The sequence below is a fragment of the Heteronotia binoei genome, chromosome 8, assembly GCF_032191835.1.
Source record: "Heteronotia binoei isolate CCM8104 ecotype False Entrance Well chromosome 8, APGP_CSIRO_Hbin_v1, whole genome shotgun sequence".
NCBI classification, from domain to species: domain Eukaryota; kingdom Metazoa; phylum Chordata; class Lepidosauria; order Squamata; family Gekkonidae; genus Heteronotia; species Heteronotia binoei.
Window position 1 is genome coordinate 49,958,317 of NC_083230.1, and position 22,300 is coordinate 49,980,616.

The window sequence follows — 22,300 nt, forward strand, 5'->3', positions numbered from 1 at the left end:
AATGGAGGCAGATTTCAATGAAAGATTACAGATTTTTGTCAGGAGATCCACAAGTTCAACTTTGAGTTCTTTCAGAACTCTTGGATTTATGCCATCCGGACCTGGTGACTTATTAGTTTTTAATTCGTCAATCAGTTGTAGGACCTCCTCTCTTGTCACCTCAATCTGACTCAAGTCTTTCAACACCCCTTCCGAAATTAGTGGTTCTGGAGTGGGCAAACATTTTTCATCTTCCACAGTGAAGACGGAGGCAAAAAATGCATTCAGCTTCTCAGCCATTTCCCTATCCTCCTTCAGTAATCCTTTGACCCCTTGGTCATCCAAGGGCACCATTACCTCGCTGGCTGGTTTCCTGCTGCTAATATATTTGAAGAAATTTTTATCGTAGGTCTTTATGTTTTTTGCAATATGCTCCTCATAGTCTCTTTTGCCTGCCTGATCACAGTCTTGCATTTGATTTGTCACAGCCTGTGTTCCCTTTTATTAATCTCACTTGGACTAGCTTTCCACCGCTTAAAGGAGTTCTTCTTACCTTTTACAGCTTCCATTACTTTGTTTGTTAACCATGCAGGCCTTCTCTTATACCTGTTTGTGCCTTTCCTAACTTGTGGTATAAATTTTATCTGAGTATATTGAGTAGGATCTTAGTACTGCCAAACTGAATGGAAATTTTCTGGTTCTCTGTATTTCTTCATCCCCCCTGAAATGCTATACTTGTGGGTCAGGGCACAACCAGAAATAGCACTAGATGCAATGTGCAATTGCCCCTGGCACAAGTGTCCTGCCAGCAGAAACTGAAGTTTGGATCCAACCACTGTGTCCCCAGAATCAGAATAATCCACAATAAATGTGTTGTTATTTTCATATTCCAGGACACCACTCAGAAAGATTAGTGATCTGAGAATTTTCATGGAGAGATTGGAGAAATACATTGATGTGAAAGTGGTACACTTCACAGAGCTCAGTAAATACATTCTGCAGCATTCACGGACATGGGTGAAAGAACAGTTTAGATATCATCTGTGAGACAGAGTTGGGGGGAAAGCTGTTAGAAATGGCACAGTTAAGCAGAAGATCATGAAGCTGGAGCTATTAATATACAGCAGGTTAAATGGCTTCAGTACCTAGGGAGCACAGTTCTAAATAATGTGCCACATTTTTGGTGTCATGATTGCCACAATAAATCTGACCTATAGGCAGTCCTGGGTTTGAGTGGTCCATCACAATATTTCTGCTGATTGGGATCACATTTTCCTCCCAGATTTTCCATCTCTGCTCCAAGTTTAATATCAAAGCTTCTTGAGCTGGAGTCCAGGTTTTCAGTGCATTTACTTGCAAAATAATCTGTTTGATAGACTTGAATGGAGTTGTTGCGTTTGTATTCCATGTAGGAAGGTAAAGGATTATATTGTTCTGGCTTCAGTTCTTCACTGTCTAGGGAGAAGTAATTGGAAAAGTGAAATACTGTGCTATTACTACAGTCAGAATTATGCAAATTGTATCAAAATTTACAGCAACTAAACCAGTTGTGGAAGATGATAACAAAGGCACCTTGTTAATGCATGAAAACGTACCATCAGCTTCTCTTACAACCACAGTGAAATATTTGACAGCTCCATTGGTATCGCTGAACCAGCTGCAGTTGAAAGTGAAGTGAATGGAAGATTTGGTGATAATTGCATCTTTTTTGTTTACTTGAATATGTGGAGGTGGTGGTGGAGGGCCTAGATGATAAAACAGTTGTGTTACAAAAACCATTAATTGTACAGTTAGTAACTACAATGACAGGTAGCTTAAATGCAAACTTTCAGTCAAGCAGAGTAAATATATGGTTGCAACCAAATAAATCAAAACCACTCTGTGAAAAATATATTTGCAAAATGTTTCATACAAGAAAAAAAGTGCCATTCAGCAACCTCATTATTTTACATACTGCATGTGCATGTTTATGCACACACACACACACACACACACACACACACACACACACATATATATATATATATATATATATATATATATACACACACACACACACACACATGCATATATTTGGATATATATATATATATATATATATATATATATATATATATATATATATATATATATATATATATATCAGTCCAAATCATAAATAAATCCAAGACATGAATCCAAAAAGAGCTCCAACGGACAGCTAGCAGTGTAAAGTCCGTTTTGGACCACCAGGTCCTTCTTCCAGGGAGCGTCTTGCAGAACTTGTGGTATATGTGTAGAGAATTTCACAATGTTCAGATCTTTCACAAATTTATGCACAAAATTGGAACTTGCTGACTAGATGGAGGAACCAACAAAATATCATTCAAAAGCCCAAGCTGACCAATAAACTGTACCATGCCATCTTTAGTACAATGCTTATCGATGAATGAATGCCAGTTATAAGATCTGTGAAAAAATGGCACTTAGATATTTAGCACTAAGCTGCTCAACCTTTCTATGACATCATAGCAGCTTAACTAATAGCAATAATTTGCTACTAACAATATTTTGTTATTTGCCATGAAGTGGAAATTGTTAAATTGATGGGGATTCAGCAATTATTCTTTTTAACACTAACTGCAATAAGCAAAACTGCACCTGAGAGGAGAAGGGAGAAAGACTTGAGAGAAGCTAGATTTCCTGCTTCATGACTGTAGGAAGGAACATATCTCCAGCTATCTTGTTTGAAGAGCTACAAGAAGCCAACAAAGGATGCAAGAAAGGACCAAAAGAGAGAGAGAGAGAGAAGGGAGGAACAGATGAGAAGAGCCATTTATAAATGGAAAGTAAAGAGTTGGTTGAGTTTGCTGACAGATTAGAATATAAAACTTCTCTGTGACTCTTAAAGCATGAGTCAAGGAAATATTTAGCAATTAAAAACACAGTGCTTTGAAACTCATATGAAGTGTTATAATATGCACTGAATGTAACAGAGCAGATGTTCTACATTCTGGCCACATATTCATTTCAAAGTCTTTTATCACACACTGGAAGCTGCCTTCCTTCCCATTTTCCTTTCCACTACACCATGCTTGCAAACTAGTTTATGCAAAAAGACTTACGATCTATCATAGTGATGGTACTGTCTTCTACCACTTCACTGGTCATATCGGCTGACTGCACTTTGATGGACACCAAGTATCTTTTATGGGGCACTAGGGTCATTATATTAAGCACAGATTTCTCTCTCTCTATTCTTTTGGAGAATTCAATCTCTTCCGTATCCATTTTTTTGCACTCAACACTATAACCATCAAAGTCAGAATCCGGAGGAATCCAGGCACATGCAATGGCTGTAGAAGTCTGTGGCCGGCAGTGTAAACTTTGTATCTTGTCTGGTCCTTCAAAGAAAAGCAGATGCAGCATAGAAAAAACATTTTAAGTGATATGTTACGTTTACTTTGTGGTAAAAGAACGAATCTTAATATATTAAAGCTAAAGCTAATTTTAAAAGGGTATTACAATTTTCAACAGTAATGTTGTAATGCTAGTTTTTCTTTAGGCTTGCTGTTAAGATAATTACCATGTTTCAGAAGTACCTTGGAACATGGCCTATAGCATTATTCTACATCTACTAGTACTTATAATTTAGATAACATTTCTAAATTGTCAAAACCCTTTATATTACTGCTAATTAGGGATGGGCACAAACTGTTTTTTTATTTTATAATTTTTATTGGTTTTAACAACAAAAGAAAGAAGCATAAGCATAGATACAAAAAAGGGGGGAGGGCATATACAGAATGGGAAAAGCAGGAAAAAAAAGAAAAATACAAATATATCAGTTTTAAATCTACCTCCAAATAAAATATCCAGTTTGTTCTACTTTCAAGTATAGAGTTCTCCATATATTTTACCATCTTTATCTTGCATTATAAAACATTTTTACTAAACTATTATTTGCAATACAAGTCTAAACAGTTCTTCTTCAACACATATACGTATAAACAAGTCAGAGCAATCTCAACACGGAACTAGCTGCTTTGGCTTAACCATGTTAAAAACACAGATGTTTGTTAGTTTAACACTATCCTCATTAACATAGACACAAAAAATTCATATCTTTATCCTTAAGAAGCTAAAAGAAAAATACAACATAGTATTTTGTCTATCTCAATATAAACAGTTTCTCCTGGGAGACATACTAAAGACAAATCTGCCAGTTTACATAACAACTGTGCTGTCTGCCTTTTTAACAATTAATCCAACTCTTATATCCCTATTGGGCTAGAAAAAAACAACTTATTATAACCCAAAAATAAAAATCACATGCCTGTTCTTATTGAGAGTTCCTTACCCAACTACTCACCAAGATAAGAACATTTCAAGAAACCCTTCTTACTAAAAAGAAATCTATCTCCTGATTTGTAACTAATATGCACCTTCTCTCTCCTTATAGTCTGTGACCAATGTCTTTATCCTTGACAGATTAGAAATAAAGCACAATAATTTATCTATTTTATTATAGACAATTTCTTCAAACAAACATATTAGAAGATCTACTAATTAACAAAATAATTACAATATCTACCTTCTTAACAGTTATAAATTAACTTGTAGGATTACCCATATCAATAACAAACATAAAAAGCTAATATCATTATCTGTTAAAGACAAGTTCACCAATTTATCAAGTAATTATGCTATCTGCCTTCTTAAAAATTAATCTGTTAACTATTTTTACATAAAATTCTTTTCAAAGACTATTTAGTTCTTTAACTTTTATATCCATATTGTTTTAAACAAGACAAATTATTGTAGCCCCCCCCCAAAAAAAACAAAAAAGGAAAAAGAAATCTCACTTAGCCTTCTAATATCACATATCAGATTTTCTTACAAAGTCCATGTTCAAGTATCCACTGAGAAAAATCTAATTCAGGAGGTTCTTCTTTCTGAAAGATTTCCACATCATGATTTTCTGGTTAAAATGCATCTTATTACTTCTTAATGCAGTCATCCTTCTTGAAGAAAGTGGGAAAAATTCCACAGCCTTTGTTCCTCTCGACCTAACTTGAATATTTCCGGTCTTCTTTTTAAATTAGGCCATAGGGTTCCATTTTAATTTTCTTTTGTTCGTTTACCAACGGGTCGCTTTCCCATTTCAATTCCACAGACATCATCAGGTTCTCTTTACCACTCTGCTCATGTAGATATGAGATTTCGCTAGTTTTCAGCACAAAAGCTCCCATTTGCTTCTTAACCAACTCTGTCAATAAACCAAGATCTTGCCTCAGAGACTTCAAACTGCTTAAAATATCTTTTTTGTGAAAAATTTCGCTTAGCAAAGCCATTTTTCTCTGTCAGCAAACTCAGTCCATTAATCCAGGTTGAAAAGTAACTCAGAGTCCCAGATAGCCATCCTTCCCAGTCTCCTCCAACTGGACTTTTAGATGTTAGCGTATGAATTTCAAATCAGATGACAAGTCCCTCTAACAAGTATCTCATTTTGTTCAGACCATATTGCAGCTGAATAATAGTCTCTTTAACAAATATCCAATTATGATCTGGGTCGATTTAAGTATCCATATTCAGATTAATTCAAATTGTTTCCAGTACTTAGAGATGTTCTTTAGCTTTTCATGGCCTCATTCACAGGTAAATTAGAGGTATCGACCTCTTTCCCTTCCTTTGAACCGCCAGTTTATTGAAATGTAAAAACAACCCATTAGCCATTGGCAATTGAAAGCCGACTTACTTGCATTGTAGAGTTGTCATGCTTGAGACAGAGGGGTGATAGATCAAAAGCTTATTGAAGAGAAGAAAAGCAAGCGATTAGGCATTCAACTCTTGCTGCTGTAATGGCGATCATGACGGGGAGAGCTTCAGGGCATACAGAAAGAACAGGAGCAACTGCCGTTGCGCCCCTGCCTTGCTGTAAAAGCCCCGTGTTGAAAAGAGACCTCCCCAGGGCCTCTTTGGGGGTGTCACATCCATGGCACCCCTCCCTCCTCCTGATTCAGGGGGGCTGCATGCAGGAGAGCTCACAGACCCGACTGAGAGCAAGGCGACATAGCCCGGAACACCACAAACTGTGCTTTTGTTGTTTGGTTTGTGATTCATGATTGAACCACAGATATGCTGGTTCATGAACTGAACCAGTTTGTATTGTCTCATGAGTCATTTAAACCCATGCTTTCTGCTCACCACAGCTTTCGGTGGTGAAATACCTCCCAGCCATTTCACCCCTTGCTTTCTGCTCACCACAGCTTTTGGCAGCAATTCCTGCTGCTTTATGCAAAACAAAGTGGTCTAAATGGCTCTGAGCCATTAAACCAACCAGCTAAGCTGTTTTTCATGCTCTGCATGAACTTCCATGAACTACATCAAAATCCATGGAAGTTCATGGCAGCTCTTCAGTTTGCGAACTTCACTTCATGAACCATTTGTGATGAACTTTAGTTCATCATGCCTATTCCTATTGGTGATTTCACCTTGTTTCCCCACAGCTCAGTGTATCTCCCCAGATTTTGTTCCTGAGGCCAGCAGCCCCTCAAGAACAACCTAGGAGGTAAAGCCGGGGGTCTGCTTTACCTAGGAGGTAAAGCCGGGGCTCTGAGCCATTAAACCAACCAGCTAAGTTGTTTTTCATGAACTGCCATGAACGGCATCAAAATTCATGGAAGTTCATGGCAGCTCTTTAGTTTGCAAACTTCACTTCATTAACCATTTGTGCTGAACTTTAGTTCATCAGCCAGTTCATGCCTATTCCTATTGGTGATTTCACCTTGTTTCCCCACAGCCCAGTGTATCTCCCCAGATTTTGTTCCTGAGGCCAGCAGACCCTCAAGAACAACCTAGGAGGTAAAGCCGGGGGTCTGCAGTGAGAAGGGGGAACTGGAAATTGCCACCTCCTCTAAAGAAAATGTAAGTGTTCTTAAGCCTTTGAAATGCATTGTGGGATACAGGCCAATGTTCTGATCTTGTTCTTAAGTTTCAAACTGGGACCTTACTTGTCCTCACAGTTCCAGATAGAGATTCACTGTAAGTTTTCCGAATAGGGCCACTGACACTCCTGACACTGAAGTGATATAGTCGTCCTGGGCGGAGGCCATACACTATACGTCCTTTTGATTTGCTGCTGCTGTAAGGATTGAAGACATTGAGAGAATCCCTTGGGGTCCACTGCAATTCAAAATCATCATAATCTGTCCAGTTAGGAGGACCCAACCATGTGATGGATAAGGAGGTATTTGTGACATCAGCAAATGATACAGAATTTGGAGGGACCGGTGCTATAGAGAAAGTGGAAAAAATAGAAAAAACACATAGGTAATCTGTTTCACTTGCATACCTAATACATTGATGATGATGATGATGGCAATAACAACAATAGCACTTTATAGCATATATAATGTTCAAAGTGCTTCACATACATTCTCTTGTAGTCTTTGAAACCAACAAGATTTTCAAAGCATAAGCTCTTGAGAGTCAAAGCTCACTTTGTCAGATACTTTCAGAAATCTGTCAGATAGCTGTTCTACTGCAGACCAGCACGGCTACCCTCTGAAACTATCTTGTAGCTCTTAACCACAAATCTGTCATATGTTAATATTATTATCCCCATGGTGCAAATAGGTTGGTGGGGGGCTGAAGTTGACAAAGAATGTCCTACCTATAACCTCCTATTGAGCTCCTGGGGATTTCCTTAGCTTGCACTACTCTCATTTAAAGCAATGATAATAAACCTTTATATAAAGGAAAGCCACTAATAGAATTCTTTGTGCCAAAACTGATGAGATACAGGGTATATCCATGATTGAATCCATTTCTTTTGAAAGATGAATAGCTGCCATGTGAGGCCCCTGTTTTTCCCCCCTTCAAGGGCTAATAAGTGCAAGGGTGAGGGGCAGCTTTGATCAGCAGAATCATACCAAGATGTAAGAATGAAACTCTCCCTATCCCTGTGAAACACCTATTGACCTTCTGTAAACACTGGGAGAATCTGTAAATGCTGAGAGATCTTCCTCTGTGTCTTTGCCTATCCTATCACCTGGCTGGACAGCCTACTTATATTTCACATTCTATGGCATAAAAAGGTTGATTTTTGTCAAACTGCATAAGTTGTAGGTATTAAGTAAACTTTCATAATTTGCCTATTTAGTATCATTTTTGGGGGGTTTGCTAGTCATAAATAGGGGGCAGGAGCAGCATGTCACAACTAACATATCCCCTGGCAATAGGACATCTTATTCAATCACTTAACTGAGTTTAAAGATTCCACAAGATATTGCCCACATACAGGAGCAGTTTAGTGATCATGAGTTACTGGGCAAAAGTCCAGGAAGAAGCTCCATATTCACTGCTTCCATTACTCACCAGGGACCTTCCCCTATGTGAGACCCATGGGGGCCATTCCTGAAAGCTGATTGTATGAGCCTTGAATAAAGTGGGAACAAGTGGCCACTACTGAGTCAGCTGCCTGAGCCCCAGATGGGACGAGCGTGTGTGGCCATTGCTGTGAGCAGATAACCTAAGCCCCGGGCAGGATGGTTGTGAGTGGCAGAGGCGGGAGCCTGCTCTTTTTATTCTTGTCCTCCTTCCATCAAGGGGATTGGGCCATGGGTGGTTGGGCCCCCCAGTGCAGGGCCCTGTTGCCTATTGGCCAGGACTATCCCTGCTGACATATTTAGTATATCATCTTTTGTTGTTTGCAGCTTTCAGTATAAATATATATAATGATTGAACAGTTCAGTGCCTCTGATGAAGTGAGTTCAGATTTACAAATGCTTATGTTGGAATAAATTTTGCTAGTTTTTAAGATGCAACTAGAATCCTTATTTATTTAGCAAAAAGTGGGGGGAGAAAAATAATGGCCAGTGAATAAAAGAATGACTAGATTCTCAGGATTTTTAATTTTGTAAAAAAATTCCTTCCTACACTTCTGCTTTATTTGTATTAGATTGCAACTATCAGGGATTTTTAAAGGGAATGAAACCATATTATCTAGTTGTTTCCTATTTCCCTGTGATCACAAAGGAACAGGACATGAGACTTAGAAACTACTCTAATTATACAGACTCATCCAAACATTCCTATGTCTTTAATCAGTTAAATCTCTCACACAGTGCTGAAGTAAACAAATAGAAAAAGGCAATAGACAGCAGCAATAAAGCAAAAATGAAAGTAACTTGGTCCTTACCAGTTCTTCCTTCAGTATTTGCTGTATTGGTCAGCTTACCACTATGGGTAACAACAACAAGAGCATATTTTCTGCCAGGGACTAAACTCCGGAAGCACCATTCTGTCAAGTTTTTAACAAAATGCACTTCCTTCTGTGAGCCATTTGGGTTATAAAGATCCAGTTCATAGTGATCAAAATCTCCCAATGCAGGGCTCCAGTTAAACCACAGACTCTCTGTCTTATTCTGATTGGATCCTCTGAGATTGGTAACTGGAGCCGGAACTAAAAATAATAAAAAAAAGAATCAGTGGCCATTACTGTGTATCCTCAACCATTTGTTATTAAGAAGTGTAAAGAAGAAGACTGATTATGGTCACCTCATGAAGTCAAAACAGATATGGGCAAAAAAAAAAAAGTCACTTGTCTTTTGATTGAAACAGGTAGTGAAAATTGTATTGAACTGAAAATTGCAAACCTTGTTTCATACCTACAATTACTCTTTTAGCAGCCATAAGCCATTTCTAGACCATAAGCAAGGTTTTGTGCATTTACACAGTATTCACTTCAGGGAAAAAAAAATCACTGGTGAATTTCCCTACTAATTTACTTGGCTTTCATTCATTCATGTTATCATCAGGCTAGCTCAGGTAACTTTCATATTGGGCTGCTTCAACAGCAATTCTGAGACGCATGGCTGTGGCCTTAGTTACTGTGGCCCAGTATGCCAAAACACAAATTAAATTCCACATGGCTTCTACACCCTATTTTGTAATCAAGAATATACTCTGGAAACAAAATGAGAAATTCTCTTGTATGTGAAATATTTCCTTTCACAGAAACCAATGAGAAGCCCACAAGTTTGAATCTTATTCCCTGAATATTACACATTAGGAATTGCCTTGTAGATCTTTTTATTTCTGTGACCCTCCTCACTTTGAAATTTTTTTTAATATTTGGGATTTTTAGGTTTGGAGTACATCGATTTTTAGAAAAACTAAAACCTTCCAGATTAAATTTTCCTGAAATTTATACTCCTGATTAAAATCCACCACAGAATTTTTTTCTGAAAGATGTTTTCTGGAAGTTTTCTGTAATGTAGACCCTCTTCTAGTTCTAGAGATTTCCATCCTTTACTACCTGTAGAAGGATGATAAATGTGCCAAGTTTAATCATCCCAGATCTTTTCCTGAAAGATGCTTAGGATTTAGGTATTTCCATCATATGACCTTATTCAGGGCTTTTTTTTGTAGCAAGAACTCCTTTGCATATTAGGCCCCACACCCCTGATATAGCCAATCCTCCAAGAGTTTACAGGGCTCTTAGTACAGGGCCTACTGTAAGCTCCAGAAGGATTGGCTACATCAGGAGTGTGTGGCCTAATATGCAAAAGAGTTCCTGCTATAAAAAAAGCCCTGAGTAAGAGACAGATAATGATTCTTACTAATGTAATATTTAATGTTGCACTCATTAAAATGGCAATGTAAGAAGTAGCCAGAAAAGTGTGGCCACAGAATAATAGCAGAGGCAATGCAGGGCACTAAATCTTTCATCTTGATCATTCAATTTGTCACTTAGCTTTCCCTTAACTTCCTTGATTTCACACACACAACACCTACACATTGTCAAGTTTCTCCCAAGACCTGTAATAACTAAAACATATTGTCCATTTAAAATGAAAGCTCAGCTTGGCATGGCAAACTTGATATCAGACACTAAATTCCTTGGCTATGCTTCAGGCACATGCCTTCAGTCAGAGTGACGGCTACCACATTTATATGACATGTGGAGATGCTCAAACATTGTGTTTGTGTATGTGTTAAGTTAGGGCTATGATGACCTTGTCAGAGAACTAGCAACCCTACTAGTAATAGCTTCACACAATCAAAGCTGACAATAATTATTGTTAAAGGCCATCTTGGTGCTGTAGCATTAATCCATTACCTGTCCTCCCAAGGATGAATGTTTCATTAGTAAGATCACCACTGTGGGTAACAATCACCATTTTATACAACCGGCCTTGCACTAAGTTCTGGAAAGAGTATAGTTGGAGACTTTGTTCCCCTGAAACTCTATCCTGAAGAGACTTATCTGGGTTGTACAGAAAAATGTCATATTTATCCAGCTCCCCCTGAGAAGCAGTCCAGTTAAATGATAAGCGCCCAGTGGTGCTTTCTGTGACCTTCAGATTTGTGACAGCTGCTGGAACTGAAATCAGAGATAACAGAGAGAATATTATATCAGAGAGTTTGTTGCATCTGAAAGACTAACAAATATATGGATTGTCTATTTATTTAGAAAATTTATATACCATCTCTCCAGAGACCTGCTGAAGTGGCCTACAACTAAGACAACAGAACAAAACTAGGAAAAATCATTAAAACAAAGCTATTAAAGAAATCACTAAAACAAACTTACACCATTAAAACAAGAATGCACCCAATGGAAACCGCCGCCTGTGACATATATGCTGTTTGTTTTATTGTATTTTATGGTTTTAGCTTGTAGTTTTAAGTATTTTAACTTTTGTTGTTATCCACCCTGAGCCCGCTCGTGGGAAGGTGGAATACAAATTAATAAAAATAAAAAATAAACAAGTCATTAAAAAACCAAGCTGATGCCATTAAAATAAGCCAGGGCATCATATATCCGATTCTAAGCCACTCGGTAAAGATTTTGCATTTTGCAAAATCAGCAAAACCAGGGATCATTTTGTAGAAAAATAGGTGGTGGAGCTCATCCAGGGATTGTTATGCAGCTGCACATACTATTCAATGGACAAGGAGGTGGAACTCTTAGAAAGATTCAGGAGCTGTGCTCCTGTGAGCTCCCACTGAATCTGAGGCCTGAGCAAAACAGAGCTAGGAACAGATGGGAGGATTTTTCTGGAAACTGGAAAGAAGTCCCAGGTTGCAGGAAAATCTGAAATCTTTTTTAAAAGTATACTTTTGAAAAACAATGCCTGTAGCTCTAAGAAAACAATGGGCACTGAACTCTCAGTGGCCATTTTTGAGGTTGCTCTGCAATTAGGGATGGCAAGCATCTAGGTGGGGGTGGAAGTCTCCCGCTGCCAGGTCCCACCTCTCTGCCACTGGTGGAGGGAAATTGCTCCCTCCCCCCAAAAAGGGAGGAACACCAGAAATTAAAATGACATGCCTATGTGACCTGGAAGAGACATAGGCACACGGGGAGAGGGGTGATATTCTGGTTTGGGGGCAAAAACTCTATGGTAGAAGCTATTTCTACTGTAGAGTTTTGCCCCCAAACCAGAGTATTACTGCAATATCCCCAAAGTGTCTACAACACTTCCAGGTCATGTAGGCACTTAGCTGAAATGCCAGGCATTCCTCCCTGTTCCTAGTAAGTGCACCCCACACATCCTGCTAGCTGCATGGAGGGACCTGGAAATCCTATATGCAATCATAACAATAATGCTGAGCCTTCCAAACTTTGGTTTCTGCAAGGAAAATATTTGCAGGCCAAAACAACACTGGAAAAGGTCCAGTCCCTCTCCCCCGTTCTGTACACTTCTAGAATTGGATTTGTGGAGGACAGATCTGGCAGTGACCACCAAAGACTCACTACACAACTTGGTCCACCCTGGCCACTGTACATTTGAGCTCAGCCTGACAGCAGTGGCAACAACCACCACACAACTGAGTCTGATGGTAGCAGCTGCTACACAGCTGAGCTTGGTGGCAGCAAACATACAACCACCAGCCAGCAGCCACCATACAACTTGGCTCAGCCCAGTTCCAGCAGCCACTGTGCAACTTAGCCAGACTTTTCCCTGTGATAAGCTGCCATGGGGACAGAAAGGCAAGCTGAAGAGAGAAGTAGATTGGGTAGCAAATGGCACAGAGAAGGAAGCAGGAAGAGGTTAGAGGTTATGGGAGCTTCCAGAAGAGGAAAAGAGGAAATAGTAGGGAAGGGGCATGCAGGGGAAAATGAGATGCCCCCCACAAATCCTTTTTTTTTTTTTGTATTTTGAGTGTGTGTGTGCCTGCACCTGGAAATCATGATGCCTTCTGGTGACTGACCCTATTTGGGGCCTGGAGGATATTCAGAGAGGTGGCAGAATAAAGCCTGTCCCTGTCCTCCCAACTGCTGGAATTTCAAGGAGGTCTCCCATCCAAGTACTTGCCAGAGTCAACCTTGCTTATCTTCCAAGACCTGACAAGATCAGACTAGCCTGGGCCATTCAGGTCAGGGTGCCCCCCACAAATCCTTGATGATCTCCTGCTTGTAACAACATAAAATGCACATTGAGCAGCTTAAAAATATGCAAATAAAATAAACATTGGGCCAAAAGCAGACCACATGTTTAAGAGATAAAACCCCTTCGTTAAAAGCACATCAAAATAGAATGCTTTAGTTTGGCAGCTAAAAGAAAGTGAAGTAAGCACTAACTGAGCATCACACAGGACGGCATTCCAAAGGTGAGGCATCACCAATGAAAAAGCCCTCTCTCTGGTCACGACTTGCCCTCACCTCAGAATGTGGGAGCACAGAGAGCAAGGCTTCAGAAGAGGATCTTCACTGACAGGCTGGACCTTACAGTTGAAGGCACTCCTTCAAGTGCCCTGGCCCCAACCATTTTAGGACTTTAAAGGTAAATACCAGAACCTTGAATTGTGCCTGGAAACAGATGGGCAGCCAGTGCAAATCTTTCAGTACAGGGGTGATAAAATCCCTGTATCCAGTCCCCCGGCTCCATAATAACCTGTCTGCCAAAACTGCAGTCCAACTGAAATTTCCAGACCATTTTCAAAGGCATCCCCAAGTAAAGCAAATTAGAGTAATTAACCTGGATGCTATCAGAGCATGGATCCCTGTGACAACTCACATTTTTTTAAAGAATGGCCATAGCTGGCATACCAGCCAAAGCAGGTAAATGGTACTAAGTGGAGCAGACTCCATCATTAGGCGAGGGTGCAGCACCACCAACAAGCTATGAACCTGTTCCTCCAGAGGGAGTGCAACCTTTTCCAGGACAGGCTGATCCTCCAGTCCATGAGCAGCTTTGTCATTGTCATTGTCTGGACTGACCTTCAGTTCCCTAGCCCTCTTCCACCTCACTACCACATAAGGTTGCTGGTCCTTACCTCTCACCAGTGGGGGGACGGAGCCTTTCAGGATGGGGGTATTGCTCCACCCCCAAACAGCATCATTGCTGATATGATCACATCAAATGGAAGTGATGTCATCACTCTGGTTTGAGGGAAAACTATGATAAAATTGCCCTGAAACCATAGATTTTTGCCCTCAAACCAGAGCATCCCCTCACAACGCCCCAGGGTGATTACATCATTTCCATGTGACATCATCACATAGGGGACATTACTGTTTGGGTAGAACTCCAAAAAGTGGGGGATCCCCCACTCAGACCTGGGGGCTGGTAACCCTACTACCACAGCAGTTCGCCAAGCACTTGTTCAGGACTTTCACGGATCCACCCAACTCAGCTGATGGGGAGAAACAGAACTGGGTGTCATCTGCATATTGGTGGCACCACACTCCAAATCCTAATGCAATCTTCCAGTGGTTTCATGTAGATATTGAACAACATGGGAAACAAGGTGGATCTTTGCAGGAATCCATAGTATTAAGTTCAGCAGGCTATTTTTGCATATTATTTTTGCATGGCTTGCCAACAGGAATGGCGAATGTACAAGTCATTATTGTAGGTTTTATTTTTTTGGATAACAGATATTGGCAAAATAAATGCTTATTTAAGCATGACATGAGAAAATGGTCCCTTGGTGACAGTCTGTGTTACTGTGGATTAATCAACATGCAGCATTTTCACAAATATTACTCCCAAGCAAAGTTTCTATTAATTTCAAGTGAATGGTTTGACTGAATGAGAACACCATGTTATAAGTTATCTGCAAAGGCTTATAATGATTTAGGAAGGTAATGACAGATATTTTGGAAGCTATTCAATGTGCAGGATGTCAACCATTTATTTTAGACAGAAAATTAATTGCAAAACACAGCATTCACATATAAAAGCTCTACAGAAATACTGATGATATTCTTTTTTATTAAATAATAAGCAGGTCTTCCAATATATTCAATGCTTATAACTACATGCTGTCCCTCTAATAAAAATGCTGAAATTACCTGTTCGGCCTTCAGTTTCTGCCCGGCTGCTGAAGAGGCCACCACTGACTGTCAACATATGTACTTTATATTTCTTGCCTGGTGTTAAATCTTCAAATTTGTGCTGTTTAGCAGTCATGGGCTCTGATTTGTTGCTTAGAAGGATGCCTTGCTCAGTCAGGAGAAGGATGTCGTATCGTTCAGCTATACCAGCAGCGCTCTGCCAGGTTACTACCAGTGAGTGGCTGCTGTACAGGTTGTCCACATGTAATTCCTGAACAGGGGCAGGAACTAGGAACAATTATTTAAATTGTGAAGAAGGCATGTACAGCATTTTGTCATACATGGTGACAATTATTAAATAATTAGGAATAAGGTGAGGATAAATACAATGGGCTCTAGAAAGAGGCTCTGGGTGAGTGCCGTGCTGACTGACAATCCAGGCCTCTCTCCCTGGGCAATATCCCAGATGACCTCCAAAGCTCTCCCCCTGAAGGTGGTAACAGAGGCATCAAAGATCAGTCCTGTTGGGCCACAAAGAAGGCTGGTACCACATGAGCCTCCAGGCATGCTGATGTGAAATCCCCCAACAGGTGCTCCCCCCCTACTTCCCCCTGACCAATCTCCCTAATGATCAGATACTATTGAGTATATGTGAAGCTGCTTAAATGGGTATTTCTTAGATCAATTATGGGGACCATTCTCAAACAGAGGCTCACTGGATTGGCATGCCTGCCTGTGGTGTGATGGGTGAGGACACACACGTGAGAGAGTGTGTGACTTGCACACATGTCTTGATGTTGCATCATTGATTGGTTGGTGCTGCTGCCCTACGCTGAATCAGACCATCAAGGTAAGTATTGTCTACTGAGACTGGCATTTCACCTACTGCCTGATCCTTTAACTGAAGATACCAAGGATTGAACATGGGATGTTCTACATGTCAAATGCAGATGTTCTATCACTGAGCCATGGCCCCTCCCCTAAGTACTAAGTGGAATTTGTACATCACTCTCATTCTGAAGACCCTCCATTGGTTACCTACCAGATACCAGGCCCCATTCTAGGTTCTATCTTCTACAAAGCCTTTAATGGCATTGGAGCCACATACCTGCAGGACTGCCTCTCCTGCTATGCTCTGCCATGACAGCTGCACTCATGTAAATTAATGCTCCTGAAGGTGCCCATCTGCAAACAGGTAAAACTGGCAGCTGCCCATTCTCTGTGATGGATCCCACATTATGGAACCGCTGGCCTGAGACTCTTGGGAAGGCCCCCATGCTTCTGTCATTTAACTAAATGCACAAAACAAAATTGTTCAAGAGGGCATTCTGCTTCTAGCTAGAAGACTATTTTTGTAGTCACATTTTAAGCCAGCATCTGCGGTGTCCAAAATTGCAACTCTCCAAGATATAAGGACAGATGGACTCACATTCTAGCTGTATCAGAAGTGAGCAGCAACTCATGAAAACTCATGCCCTGCCACAAATTTTGTTAGTTGTTAAGGTGCTGCTGGACTCTTGTTCCCTTCCACTAATAAAGAATGCAAGCTGTGCTTTTAGGTTTCTTTCTCCCCTCCTATCTATAAGAAATGGAAAACTCTCTCTCTTTCTCTCTCTGTGACATGCTCTCTCTGACTCCCCCCCCCTTTCTCTGTCTCTCTGAAGAAGTGTGCAGGCACACAAAACCTAGCATTGGCCTTACACACAGGCTCTCTCTGGTTTTCCCTCTCTCCCTTTCTTTCTCTATCTGAAGAGGTGTGGAGGCATACAAAAGCTTTTACCTAGAATAAAACGTTGTTGGTCTGCTGCCACAGAATGCAATTTTTTCTTGTCTCTCTGGCTGTTTCCCTCCCCAGAGGAGGAGAGGGAGGAGCTCCCAGCCAATCAAAAGAAGGCTTTTCCTGGCTCTTTCCCTCCTCCCCTCTTAACCAATCGAAGGAAGGCTTTCTTTCTCTCCTTTGTGAAGTAGTGGCTTAATCTTCTTCTGTCCTGGGACTAGAGGATGGGGTTGTTCTCTATTGAGATTGAGTGACAGGTGGCTCAGCCAAAGGGAGGAAGATGTTTCGTGACCAGTAACTTAGGGCTTTTATTACTAGGAGAGATTATTTGTAAACAACACTACTGAATTTCATTTATCTATGGATCATACACACTTTTTTGTATGACCTTCATTCCATCTAATTTATTTACATGGTGTTTTTTTAGATTCTGGAAGGAAGAATATCTTGACTCTTTAATAGGTCTGGTTTCAGGTTTGATGGGGAGGGCTGGGGGGCTAGGCAGAGCTCTTTAACCAGAAATATATCTTCCTTATCACATATAAATCGTTGCTTGTCTGTAATCATGCCTTGTAGAGCAGGGAAAGCTCTCACATGACACAGAGATTACAGCCAATTCACCGTGACACTAGGATTTTCAAGATAAGAGATGTTCAGAGGTAGTTTTCCACTGCCTGCCTCTGCAATTCAATAAAATACATAATATATGCCAGTCTACCTAACACATTGCAATTGAGATAACCATTGTCCTTCAATGTTCTGTTAGCAGCAGGCTACATGGTACCAGTTTTTTGGAAGAAACTTACTTGTTCGTCCAACTGCTGTTGAATTGTTGTGCAAGGTGCCACTGTTAGTCTGTACAATGACCTTGTATTGCTCCCCTGCTTCTAGTTTGTTAAACGTGTACTCATACACACGCTTGAAGACTGTCTGAGAATCAAGGGGATTATCGTTATGGAGTATTGTGATTGTATATGAATCAACATCTCCTCCTCCAGGGGTCCAATTCACTTTCAAGCTGCTGGTCATTCCACTGGGTGAAATGTGTATGTTTTTGACAGCACTTGGAACTAAGGAAGGAAAACAGTCAATGTGAATGGCCAAACAAGCTAACCAACATTTTTCTTAGACAAGCGCTTACTTTTCTAAAGCTGCAGCAAACAAAATTGTGGAAGCCAGACTGGATTACACAATGCAGAAAAGATTATATATTTTTTGTTTTATAAACAACAGTTTTCCAGAAGAGCGAGTTTAACAGAATGTCACAGCGGCAGAAGGCACTAATGGCACAAACCCCATGGAAGGGGGAGAACATGTACTCTTCAAAATTTGTTGATGATTACTACATATATATAGCATGGGTCCTACAAAATATCCCATCCTTTTTGCTGTCTACAGAAACAGAGAATTCTAACCTGTCAATCCTTCTATGAAAATAGATCGTTGTGTTTCTCCAGCTATTGTCATCACAACAATTTTATAAAGGCGTCCTGGAGTTAAAGATGTGAAACGGAACTCTTCAACGGTGTTTTCAAGACGAATGGGTGGGAAAACCTGCCTGTCACTGAAGAAAAGCTGGATTTCATATTGATCAACCTCCCCATCGGCTTTGGACCAAGTAACATGGAGATTTTCAGTGCTTCTGTCGCTAAGAGTCAATTTCTTTACGGATTCTGGAACTGGGAAATGAATGACAGAACAGATTCAGACACACTTTTCCAGTTAACAGTCATCACTGTTATTCAGCCAACAAAGTTATATACTACAAAAATAAAATAATAAATGTTCCCAATAAAATGTTTTATTGGAAGCACTGATATGTTCGGGGCAGCCATTAACGAAGCTTCAGTATGCCACAAAGTATAACACAGTTTGTATGGGTTATTCCATTTGCATTACTTTCTTTAAATGCAGTCCTTCTATATAAGACTCCTCTATGTGTTGACTGAATGTATGGTGGAGAGCAGGCATGAGTGCAAATCCTGCCCCCTGCCTTGGCATGATCACCAGCATGGTGCCAATGTGTGAAACTGTGCTCCCTCCCCATAAAAGGGGATACCGCATGCCAAATACTGACATCAATGAGAAGGGAGTGTGCTAGCCAATACTTCCTCTGTGCATAGGCACTACAGTCGCAGGCTGGTGAAATGTGCTGGCAGGGGCAAGGCTAGGATGCTTGTGCCCATTCTTCCTCTTCACACATTCGGTATGCAGAAGGGCTGTGTGTACAAGGCTAAGGTATGAACAACAAAATGACACACTGTAAGAAGACTGAGGTGCCTTCTCAAGGATGATTTGATTCCCCTGTCCCTGCTCCTGGGACCCTGCAACAAATCCCCTTCTGATAGTTTGACTGAGAATGGGTTTGGACTCTCGCACAAGCAGTAGAACACACCAATAAATAGGCTTTACTGAAAGAAATTTTAAAATGTGGTTCAGGCTTAAATGCAAGGAAGAATAAGCAGATCAAATAACAAAGTCTAGCTTCCTACACATGTGAGGACAAGCAGATTACAGTATCTTCAGATCAGCATAACTAACAAAGCAACAGATTGGAGATGCAGCAAGATGGTTCTTGGCCCCCAATGGCAATATTGGACCAGGCTTGAAATTTGTAACTTGTCACTCAAGCTTCTCATTACCCCATGGGTGTAAGCTAACTTTATAGGAAACTGGACCACTGACCAGTGTAAACTAATCAAGAACATGATTCAAAAGATGATTCTCGAAGAAGAACAAGACTCCCCGTCCCGTCTGAGTGCAATTAAGTCAGGTTGCTTTGCTATTCAAAGGCTTTTCACCATGGCTTAGGAACAGCAGAAGAGTGAAAGGTGGTTCACAATGGAAACACTCCCCAGTGTTATTCTTTATGCTTGGATGGCTCAACAGGAAATAGGTTGTTGTTTTAAACTTAGGACAGGGCCAAATGCTGATGGTTAAACTCAGGTTGATCCATATAGAAGTGACCTGTCTTCATACATTAATATATTATTCAATCAATATAAACACATTGGATGAAATTTAGACAAAGCAAAACATACTTTAGTTAAATACTTATATTAAAGTTAATACTTGAGATCAGTAGGACTTGTAACAGAAAACCCCCAATAAGCTAGTTATTCCAACCAAGATATTATTGTAGATTATTTAAATGTTTGATTAGAATCTAAGCTTACTCTGGATGATTTATTATTTATATTTCTTTTTTATTTGTATACCACTTTTCGCTCTGATCGGACACCCAAAACAGCTTTTCACATCACCCCCCTCCTCCACTTATTCCTTACAACAACCTTATAAGAGTAGTTAGGATGAGAGATTGTGATGGGCCCAAGGTCATCCAGTGAGCTTCCATGACTAAGCAAAGGATTACACTCTGGGGGTGCATTCACACCTCACTAGTTTTACATCTGGATTTTTGCTATTCTTACACAGTAAAAATCTGGATGTAAAACATATTAGTTAGTGTAGTGTGAATGTACCCTGGTTGTCTCAGATCCTAGTCTGACACTGTAACTTTAACCACTACACCATAACAACCTGGGTCCTGGGTCCACCTACCTGATACAGAACCTTCATGAGCTGTAATGTCTCTATGGAATTCCTGCTTGTACAGATTTTCATTTTTTCCACCAATGGAAGATTAAATGCCTATGATTGCATTCCAGGTACCTTTTCAAAGGTACTATACTCTAGAGCTGTTCCAGGCCAGGTTTTACTTACGGTTCTTACCACATGTTGGAACTATATGCTATGAAGGACTACAATTACCCCAATCTTTTTTCTCTGTTTCCTGCTTGTTTATTCTGAATAAAATTATATTTCTTTTAACTGAGAAGACCATCAGCTTATTCCTGACAGCCTCTTACAATCTCATGCACAACTGTTTTAATTTAATAGAATTCCTCCCTCTATGAGACTTAATGGGGAATGCTTATAGCTGGAGTTCCATGTGTATATCAGGAACCTCTAATAAATTTATTGTATCAGGGTAGTACACTTATTTCATCTGCCCTAAAATATTCACCCCTTTTTCTTCTATGACACAGCTCCAGTTTAATCATATATTTTAACCATTAGCTTCTCTTTTTAAAACAAAGCATTAAAATATTTGCAGATATTGTCTCCTTCCTGCTGGAAATCTTGGGATGTCAGTCTGAGAACTTATCTTCTTACCTGTTCTTCCACTGGCCCTTTCACTAGTTTCATATTTTCCACTCCTTGTGCTAACAGTCACACTGTAAAGCCGCCCTGGAACCAGGTTAGTAAACACACATTCGTTTTTATCCTTAGGGATGGTTTTTGTTTGGATGAAGTCATTGTTGTGCTTGATGATCACTTCATAATTATCATAGTCTCCCATGGCATGTAGCCAGGACACCTTTAAATAGTCACTTCTTGCAGAATTGCTCACCGTAAGTCCCTGGACACTTGAAGGCACTGAAAGACAGAATGTACTTCTAAATATCCTGATTTCAGAAATAATAAATATGCATTTGCAAGAAAATGGAAGGGAGAGACCAGAGACATCCAGCTCTGATAGAGGTGTAGTTGTGTGTAGTTATATGTGACTAGTTGGTGCACAGTGTGAATGCCCATTCAGAAGAACATTCAGATAACACCTCAAAAATAATGCAGCAAGGATAGACAACATGTGCATTTGGATGTAGTTCCTAAAACAAGTGATACATACATGGGCCTTCTTGCCTGGATCAAGGTACATATGATTATATTATCTTACACTACGTAATTCAATGATGCACATTTATAATGATAATAATTTGCAGTGCATAGTGTAATTCACTTTACTCGTATAAATATAAACAGCAATTCTCTTACCAAATTCATTGTTCCATATGTTCAAGGGCAATAAGAACAATCTTTCTGCAGGTTCTGGGAAGAAGATCCACTGAATACAGTGGAACTTATGGGCTTAGAATGGTGCGATTCTATTTAGGACTCCACTGTTAATGACCTTATTTTTATCACATTTTGTACATCTTTTGTCACCTTTTGTATTACACAGCTGAAAAATACTAGTTATTACATTTAATTTTTGAAGGTCTTTTTTGGTTCTTTACCTCTTGGGACAATCTACCCTATTTCAGTCTCTATACATATAATGTATTTTTTGAACTCATTTGATCTTTTGCCATTAACCTCAGAGGGAGCTCTGTTCTTAGGACACTGGTTTACTCTCCCTTTGTTGTGTGTGAACATGCATAGGTATATCTCCAGCACAGATACATGGATAATTATGCCTGGTGTGTGTGCCT

General features: G+C 40.0%; 1 protein-coding gene across 3 annotated transcripts in view; it reads right to left on the reverse strand.

Moving 5' to 3' along the window:
* PTPRB (protein tyrosine phosphatase receptor type B) overlaps window positions 1-22,300 on the reverse strand; it is a 108,917-nt gene that overhangs the window by 40,527 nt on the left and 46,090 nt on the right. For 2 of the 3 annotated variants that reach the window (XM_060245065.1, XM_060245066.1), the window contains 10 exons: window positions 21,201-21,464; window positions 18,440-18,703; window positions 17,831-18,094; window positions 15,266-15,535; window positions 11,084-11,347; window positions 9,161-9,424; window positions 6,972-7,253; window positions 3,084-3,362; window positions 1,575-1,724; window positions 1,191-1,434 (listed from right to left, as the gene is read on the reverse strand). In XM_060245065.1, the coding sequence (XP_060101048.1) occupies window positions 1,191-1,434; window positions 1,575-1,724; window positions 3,084-3,362; window positions 6,972-7,253; window positions 9,161-9,424; window positions 11,084-11,347; window positions 15,266-15,535; window positions 17,831-18,094; window positions 18,440-18,703; window positions 21,201-21,464 (2,545 nt within the window). Of the gene's footprint in view, window positions 1-1,124; window positions 1,435-1,574; window positions 1,725-3,083; window positions 3,363-6,971; window positions 7,254-9,160; window positions 9,425-11,083; window positions 11,348-15,265; window positions 15,536-17,830; window positions 18,095-18,439; window positions 18,704-21,200; window positions 21,465-22,300 lie in introns of all 3 variants that reach the window. The other variant, XM_060245067.1, reaches the window with a different exon arrangement.